General features: G+C 36.4%; 1 protein-coding gene across 1 annotated transcript; it reads left to right on the top strand.

Moving 5' to 3' along the window:
- The first annotated feature begins 1,439 nt into the window (after positions 1-1,439).
- On the top strand, positions 1,440-5,031 carry LOC306849815 (uncharacterized protein). The gene is made up of 8 exons (XM_079385138.1): positions 1,440-1,877; positions 1,959-2,071; positions 2,586-2,686; positions 2,851-2,963; positions 3,235-3,347; positions 3,425-3,614; positions 3,943-4,031; positions 4,572-5,031. The coding sequence occupies exons 1-8, from the start codon at positions 1,511-1,513 to the stop codon at positions 4,710-4,712; spliced, it is 1,227 nt and encodes a 408-aa protein (XP_079241264.1). The 5' UTR covers positions 1,440-1,510; the 3' UTR covers positions 4,713-5,031.
- The last annotated feature ends 3,285 nt before the right edge of the window (positions 5,032-8,316 follow it).

The raw sequence follows: 8,316 nt of genomic DNA, 5'->3' as shown, positions 1-8,316 counted from the left end.
TACTAAGTCATGTGACATAAACACAGTTTTCACCCAGAGCCTTTTGGTCTGATACAACATTTTAATAAGGGAACAATTAAGTCTTAAAAACTTAATAAATTCAGTAGGTCGGATGAAGTCATCCTATGGTTGACTCCCAAAAACTGGTGACACCAGGATCAGTGGATCATCAGCTGGCTTTAAAGCACAACTGCAGTGATCCCACAAACCCAAATGACCGTCAGTGATCAACTCAGTGTGAATTTGTGAGACTTCTTCAATAGGCTCATGCTTAAGAAATACAATGCTTTTATTTTGGATGCTGAAAGTCATTTTCTTTACAAAAACAGCCATTATTACAGCTGATCTGTAGCAAAAAGTAGCTATTATGTGTGCAAGTAAATATTTAAGAAATATACAAAACATTTTATTAGGTAACGTTAGGCTAAATGAGAGAAACCAGTGGCGTTGGGTGGCTTAAGCCCCTGATGTTATGCCAAAAGATGGACCATTCACTTGGACCAAAGATGGACCCCCTGATGTTTTGAAGATGGACCATTCACTTCACAAATAAAATATGTTTTATGAATTTTAATTTGTTCACCAAGTACTACAAATCCAGCTGTCCGTGATGAAAAGCAGTCTGCACTGCTGGCTGCTTCATTAACTAAACACAGCTTAGAAGCTATAATATACATTTATTTTGTGCTAGGTATTCTACAAACACATTTAGCCTACATGTTTATGTGCTTAATAAAAATACCCTGCAATTGTACTTTTGGTATAACTACTAAACTGGTATAGGCTGCTAAATCGGAACTAATTGTGTGCGTATGCACTTTAATATTGTGTGGAAGTAGTGCTGAAGTCCAACTAAAGATATGTGATTGTGCTAAAGTGGAGCTATTGCAAGTCAAGTTCACTTTAAAAACCGATAATATACAGAGATCATACAATCCTTATTAGTAGTGATATTAAAACACATTTTAGGCATTATATTAAGAAATGTGCAATAAATAAATACTCAAAATGAAGTTAAATTAGAATTTTATATCAGCAAGTGTGTCAAAAATATGTCAATAAATGTTAAAATATAAAATCAGCCGCTTACTTTTGATGCAGTCTTACTAATACAGTAAATTAGGCTACTATTATGAGTTTGTGCTGCCCGTCCTGACGGAAATGTGAAGCCCAAATGTAAACATCTCTATTCTGCCCTGTCAAAAACCCGGGATAATCGTTTGTTTGAAATATTCGTATATTCTGTGTTCAGTAGCCTATTCTGTTCAATAACATTAGCCAGTAGATCCTATTATTATTACCCATTTATATTTCTGTTATACTCATCTCTGTAAGTTATTATATAAACCATTGAAATGTGTTGCCCCGCCCACTCCTGGTAGCTATAACAACCAGCCTTATTATGATGTAGAGGTTCTATTTGGAATTATTGTTTAGCTGCTTCAAAGCTTTCAAAAGATTTCAGTCAAACATTTTTACTTTTTATCTGTAATCTGCAAAGAAAACTGAGATGTATTGCTCAAGAATTTCAAATTTGCCATTTTTGCATAAACCAGATGGCATCTATATATCCACCACCAAGAGCCACTTTAGACTCATTGACAGCAGCTCCATCCCTGTCATTCAACCTAAGATAACCCACCTCACAATGAACAGGACAAACTTTAAAATGACTTCTGAGGACAGGAGTGGAGACTTTGTGACCACTCATTCTGATTTCATGATCCTGCCAATGTCCAAAGCCAAACTTGTTCGACCAATTACCAAAGTCAGAATAAGTGTGCCGGAGGGAAAATATCCCGAGCCGACATACAGATCCAGTTACGCCAAACATGAGGTGTCTCCAATCCATATTGCAAAGGAATCAGGGAGCGCAGGTCAGTACTGCACACTCATATTGACCTTTTTGTTTTTTGCTATTTTTTGAACAGATGATGCTTTATTTTTTTATTAATCAGGTGTTGGATCAAGTCTAAAGCAGGAGAACAAGAGCAGATATGACTGTAGTTATCAAGAGCAGTTCCTGTACAGAGGGTGCCCTCCTCTTTCTCCTCTGGAGTCCATAGAGAAGGTAAATGCTGGGTGTAATGCATTCAAGTGAATTCATTTCTGTAATTTAATGACTTTATAAGGGATTACTCCTAATGTTTCTGTAATTTTAATGACAGCTAAATACTTCTGATGTAATTGCAATAAATACTGTGTAGACTATGAAACAATTATGTAACTATATATAGCAATAGTGGATTTAACCTCAAAATTTTATGTTAAAATGTATGTTTTTAATGCAGTCGTCTCCCTTTGGATAATTTATGCATTTTATATGATTTATTTGAAAGAATTAAAAGAGCAGTTTCATATCTATCCTTGTATTGTTCAGTGAGTTGAGGTTGATATGGGATTTCGAATAAGTAATCCAGTAGGCTACTTTTAGAGTATTTAGTACAGTAATCTAATTACACTGTTGAAGACGTAATTAGCTAGTATTTAATTACTTAGCAAGAGTAATCATTTGGTGGTAGTTTCAGAGAGTGCAATTAAAATTGCAGTTCACTCTTTTATTTATTTTTAAATTTTCCATTCAGCAACGAGTTCAGTATTCAGCTGTACCAATGGGAGACCGAGAAAAAATACAAGACAAGCAAACAACTTATTCCAGCTTTTTCAGACAGTCAGGTGACCACAGGTACTGATGCTGCATCAAGACATGCACATTTTAACAATCGCATTGTGTGAAGTCTGATTATAGAAAATTCAAGCTCTTGAAATAACATTGTATCACATCGAGTTATAGGTTGAGATAAAGGTGAAACCATGTGGAGAATCAGTAACTTTTATTTTTTTCAACAGCCCTGAAAGTCTGCTTTACAAGAGAAAGAAACCTCAGCCTTTCAAACTTCGAGAACTTCGTGATGATGAATGGACTACATTATCATCTGAGGAGTTTCCTTCACACAAATGCGGTATGTACAATAACTTTTCATTATGCCGTAGATGTTCTTCAGTGCAGACTATCAGTGATTTTCCACAGGAGTTAAAGCATGAACTTAATATATTAAATGTTATCAAAGGAATGCAATATTTGAACACATTTATCAAATGTAATATTACTTTTCAGTTCAGAAGCACTTTATATTTTATGAAGGGGGTTCCTCACAAGTTTTCTAAAAAATAAACATGAAATATTCATCAAGTGTATCAAGTGTGTCACTTTAATAAGTTTGTTTTTACCAGGCCCTATTCACCTAGAGAGCAGATGCCCGACTCTCAGCTCTGTGTTCAAAGGAGAGGAACTTACAGGCAACCAAGAGAGACTGTCAACAACAAACCAGTCCTTCCTCTCAGAGGTGTATGACCTGCTGCAAATTAGGTTAAAATAATACAAAGTAGGTTGTTTCTAACTCAGCAATGTTTGTTTTATCAGATAAACCGCTCAGAGTTCCCAGTGCATGTGGATGGACCCAGTATCAGGACTTTGAGCAATGTTACATTCGGGAGGCCTGATCTGGCTGGAAAATACTACAGCACAACAGCACAGGAGCAGTTCCCATCAAAAGAAGTGCTCCGTCCCAAGCCATTGGTTTACCCACCCAGCCACATGCTGCTTGAGCAAGGTACTTTTGGTTTACTAACATGTATTTTCACAATAATCACCTAAAATGACCTGCATACGTCACGTTAACCTTGGTTCAGTCATATAAAATAATATTTTTAAGGAAGAATAAAAGCAATTCATTTAAATGTTACTACATAAAGAACATGTTTAGGTTACCCGATAAAAAAAAAAAAAGACGATATACATAAAAAAATACTCTATGTAAAACATATAAAAACAATATGTAAAATATAAAAGTAAATAAAAATATATAAAATGTAAAAATATGTTGTTAGTCTCTGTAATATAATATTGATTATTATCAAATAATCTACTTGTATTTTTAGAGTCAGACCGGATGCTTTCAACCATGCAAAAAGATTTTGTCCCCCTGAACTCCAGAAGACAGGAACTGAGCCCTAGTCAGCTTCAGCGGGTACAATTTTACATTTATTCTCCAGTCCATGAGAAGCGAACAAAGTTTTGGTCAAAAGTTTACTTAAAAGTAGTGCTGTCAAACGATTAATCGCGATTAATCGCATACAAAATAAAAGTTTTTGTTTGCATAATATATGTGTGTATTTTGTGTATATTTATTATGCATATATAAATACACACACACACATACAATACTGTATATATTTTGAAAATATTGTATTTACATTCATATAATTTATATTATAAATAAATATATTTAATATATAAACACAATTTTTTCTAAAATATATACATGCATGTGTATTTGTATATACATAATAAATATACACAGTACACATACATATATTATGCAAACAAAAACGTTTATTTTGGACGCGATTAATCGCGATTAATCGCTTGACAGCACTACTTAAAAGTGTCCATTAAATTGCATTGACTATGTTGACATAAGGCATTTTTGCCTGATGCTAATAACTATTTCTGAACTATTTTCCCCACTTGAGAGCTGACCTTCAACCTTCAACTAATCTCTTACTAGGTTAAAGACAGCCATATCAGGCCACGGCACAGCAAACATGACTTCAGGACGACGCACAATGAAACTTATGTGTCCAAACCCTACTGCAAGGCATCCCAGGACAACCCATCCCAAAGAAATATCAGCCATATGCCATTTTAAAACAACTTCCAAATCACAGAAAAGCGTTGCACTCTATACAAATGGGGAATTTCTGCTAAAAGCCTGCTTATTCAATAATCTTATTATACAATAATCTATACCTGTTATCAGGTATTTGTCATTAAACATAATTGAACTCAGCCCTGAACATTACACATGGGGACTGAAAGATTCTCATTAATAGTAGCCATCATTTACCTACATTAATATGTGACCCCCAAAAGCCATGTGAATGATTTTTTTCATTCACATGGCTTTGTTTAGAGTGCAGAGCTTTTTTTTGTTTTTGGCATTAAACAATAAAATGTTTAAGACTTGCATATTTCAAAGCATCGTTTTTGTCTGTGTGTGGCATGCGGGGAAGACCAGAATTAGGCACATTATGTTATTATCTCCATAACCACAGTTGATACACAGAAACTCTACACTGAATGTCTGTGATACAAAGTAAATTTAAGAAAATGCTTTCTTTACTGAAACATACAAAAGACAAAAACAAAATACTTAGGCCTACGTCATTCTGTACAATTCTTCATTTGATTTTCAACTGGTCAAGATCCACTGCTTTATTGGGCATGATAAAGAAATACTCAAGACTACACCAATGTATTGGTACTAGATATCAATGTAGTTGGAACTGTTGTTGAGATCTGTGATTTGGTGGGAATGGTTTTCTAAATAGATAATTACAGAACATTGTAAGATATAGTTTAGTATTACTAGTATTGTTATACAAAACCAGAACTGAGGAATGAAAATATCTGTCTGTTAGGTAATTTAAGTAATTTAATTGCTGATTGAATTTACAGTTTATTTACAGTTTACAGGGAAGCATATCACTAAACACAATGTTTCTCTTAGTAATAAATGAGAGTGAATGGGTAACCCAAAATCCCCATGTTCATTAACTCATTTATTCATTAAGTGAGTTAAATTCATTTATTTGTTTAAATCTATTTAAATAAATTATTAATAGTATTATTATTATTATTATCAAGCATACAGTTGGAACACTTTTTATTTTTATATTACAGCTCATTAACATATTAAATCAACTTACTCTTATTCATTTACTAGCTGTGGTGTCAGATGTAGTTGTGGCCTACATCACTTCATTCCAAACAACTAGGCCTTGACAGCATCTGACACATTAGGGCTGTACTGCAGTTGATACAGTTTGTTTCAGCTGTGAAGCACAATGATCTTGAAGGGCACTGTGTTCTCTTAGAGCACAAGGGAGAATCACATTTTCAGAATCAGAATGAATTTTATTGGCCAGGTATGTTAACACATACAAGGAATTTGTTGTAGTGACAGAAGCTCCACAGTGCAACAGAAAGACAGCAACAGGACAGGACACAGATAATAAAAGAATAATATACAAATATCCAAATAGGCAATGTACAAAGCAGCAAAAACACAATATATAATATAGACAACTATGTATGTACAAAATAATTTGCCAAATGTAAAGCTGCTCTTTCTTTTACAGACATTCAAAGTAAACAGTACACTGGCTTTCAAGCTCCAGAAACAAAACATAGAATAGTCTGTATGATTTGTATGTAATAGTTCACCAGCATCACTGGCAAGTTATTTTCAGGGCTTGCAAATTAATGACGGATATATACACTCTTAAAATAAAGGTTCTTTATTGGCATTGATGGTTCCTTCCATGGGATCCATGGGATCTTTCCATTCCACAAAAAGTTATTTATACACTGTAAAAAAAAAAAAAAAAAAAAAAATTGAGCCAACTTAAAATTTTAAGGCAACCAGCTTCAGCAGATTTTTGAGTTTTCTCAACTTGTTGTTTTAAGTTTATACAACAAAAAGTTGAGAATCTCCTACAAAAATAAGTTGAGAGAACTCAAAAATCTGCTGAAGCTGGTTGCCTTAAAATTTTAAGTTGGCTCAACATTTTTTTTTTTTACGGTGTAGTGGAAAAAAGTTCTGTGGCTTATTAAAATATACTTTGCTCTAAGAAAATAAAAAGTTATTTGGGGAACCAAAATGGTTCTTCTATATATGGCTGCGAAAACACCCTTTTGGAAGTTTTATTTCTGAGAGCGTGTAGAAAAAAACACTGCATTGTAGTAAAGTGGGTATTTCCCACGGAGCCCCTCAAGGGACATGGTGGTGGAAAAAATTTGGGGTGGAAGGAAAACATATTTTTAAAATGTTTTGCGTTCTCTTGCAAAACTTTTGCGTTCCCTCACAGTGGGAAGTCGTGGCCTAATGGTTAGAGAGTCGGACTTGTAATCCGAAGGTTGCGGGTTCGAGTCTCGGGCCTGCAGGAATTGTAGGTGGGGGGAGTGAATGTCCAGCGCTCTCTCCACCCTCAATACCACGACTGAGGTGCCCTTGAGCAAGGCACCGAACCCCCAATTGCTCCCCGGGCGCTGCAGCATGGCTGCCCACTGCTCCGGGTGTGTGTTCACGGTGTGTGTGTTCACTGCTGTGTGTGTGTGTGTGTTCACTGCTGTGTGTGTGCACTGTGTGAGTGCACGTTGGATGGGTTAAATGCAGAGCACGAATTCCGAGTATGGGTCACCATACTTGGCAGTATGTCACTTCACTTCAAAACGTTTGCGTTCTCTTGCAAAACGTTTGCGTTCCCTCACAAAACGTTTGCGTTCTCTTGCAAAACGTTTGCGTTCCCTCACAAAACGTTTGCGTTCTCTTGCAAAACGTTTGCGTTCCCTCACAAAACGTTTGCGTTCCCTCACAAAACGTTTGCGTTCTCTTGCAAAACGTTTGCGTTCCCTCACAAAACGTTTGCGTTCCCTCACAAAACGTTTGCGTTCTCTTGCAAAACGTTTGCGTTCCCTCACAAAACGTTTGCGTTCCCTCACAAAACGTTTGCGTTCTCTTGCAAAACGTTTGCGTTCCCTCACAAAACGTTTGCGTTCCCTCACAAAACGTTTGCGTTCTCTTGCAAAACGTTTGCGTTCCCTCACAAAACGTTTGCGTTCCCTCACAAAACGTTTGCGTTCTCTTGCAAAACGTTTGCGTTCCCTCACAAAACGTTTGCGTTCCCTCACAAAACGTTTGCGTTCTCTTGCAAAACGTTTGCGTTCCCTCACAAAACGTTTGCGTTCTCTTGCAAAACGTTTGCGTTCCCTCACAAAACGTTTGCGTTCCCTCACAAAACGTTTGCGTTCTCTTGCAAAACGTTTGCGTTCCCTCACAAAACGTTTGCGTTCCCTCACAAAACGTTTGCGTTCTCTTGCAAAACGTTTGCGTTCCCTCACAAAACGTTTGCGTTCTCTTGCAAAACGTTTGCGTTCCCTCACAAAACGTTTGCGTTCTCTTGCAAAACGTTTGCGTTCCCTCACAAAACGTTTGCGTTCTCTTGCAAAACGTTTGCGTTCCCTCACAAAACGTTTGCGTTCCCTCACAAAACGTTTGCGTTCCCTCACAAAACGTTTGCGTTCTCTTGCAAAACGTTTGCGTTCCCTCACAAAACGTTTGCGTTCCCTCACAAAACGTTTGCGTTCTCTTGCAAAACGTTTGCGTTCCCTCACAAAACGTTTGCGTTCCCTCACAAAACGTTTGCGTTCTCTTGCAAAACGTTTGCGTTCCCTCACAAAACGTTTGCGTT

This window comes from Barbus barbus (genome assembly GCF_936440315.1).
Source record: "Barbus barbus genome assembly, chromosome: 29".
Lineage (NCBI taxonomy): Eukaryota > Metazoa > Chordata > Actinopteri > Cypriniformes > Cyprinidae > Barbus > Barbus barbus.
This window is presented reverse-complemented; position numbering and strand designations above follow the sequence as displayed.

Coding starts and splice junctions, on each gene's coding strand:
- LOC306849815 (XM_079385138.1), top strand. CDS start 1,511: ATGTATTGCTCAAGAATTTCAAATTTGCCATTTTTGCATAAACCAGAT. Junction 2,687..2,850: donor AGACAGTCAGGTGACCACAG/GTACTGATGCTG, acceptor TTTTTTCAACAG/CCCTGAAAGTCTGCTTTACA. Junction 4,032..4,571: donor GCCCTAGTCAGCTTCAGCGG/GTACAATTTTAC, acceptor ATCTCTTACTAG/GTTAAAGACAGCCATATCAG.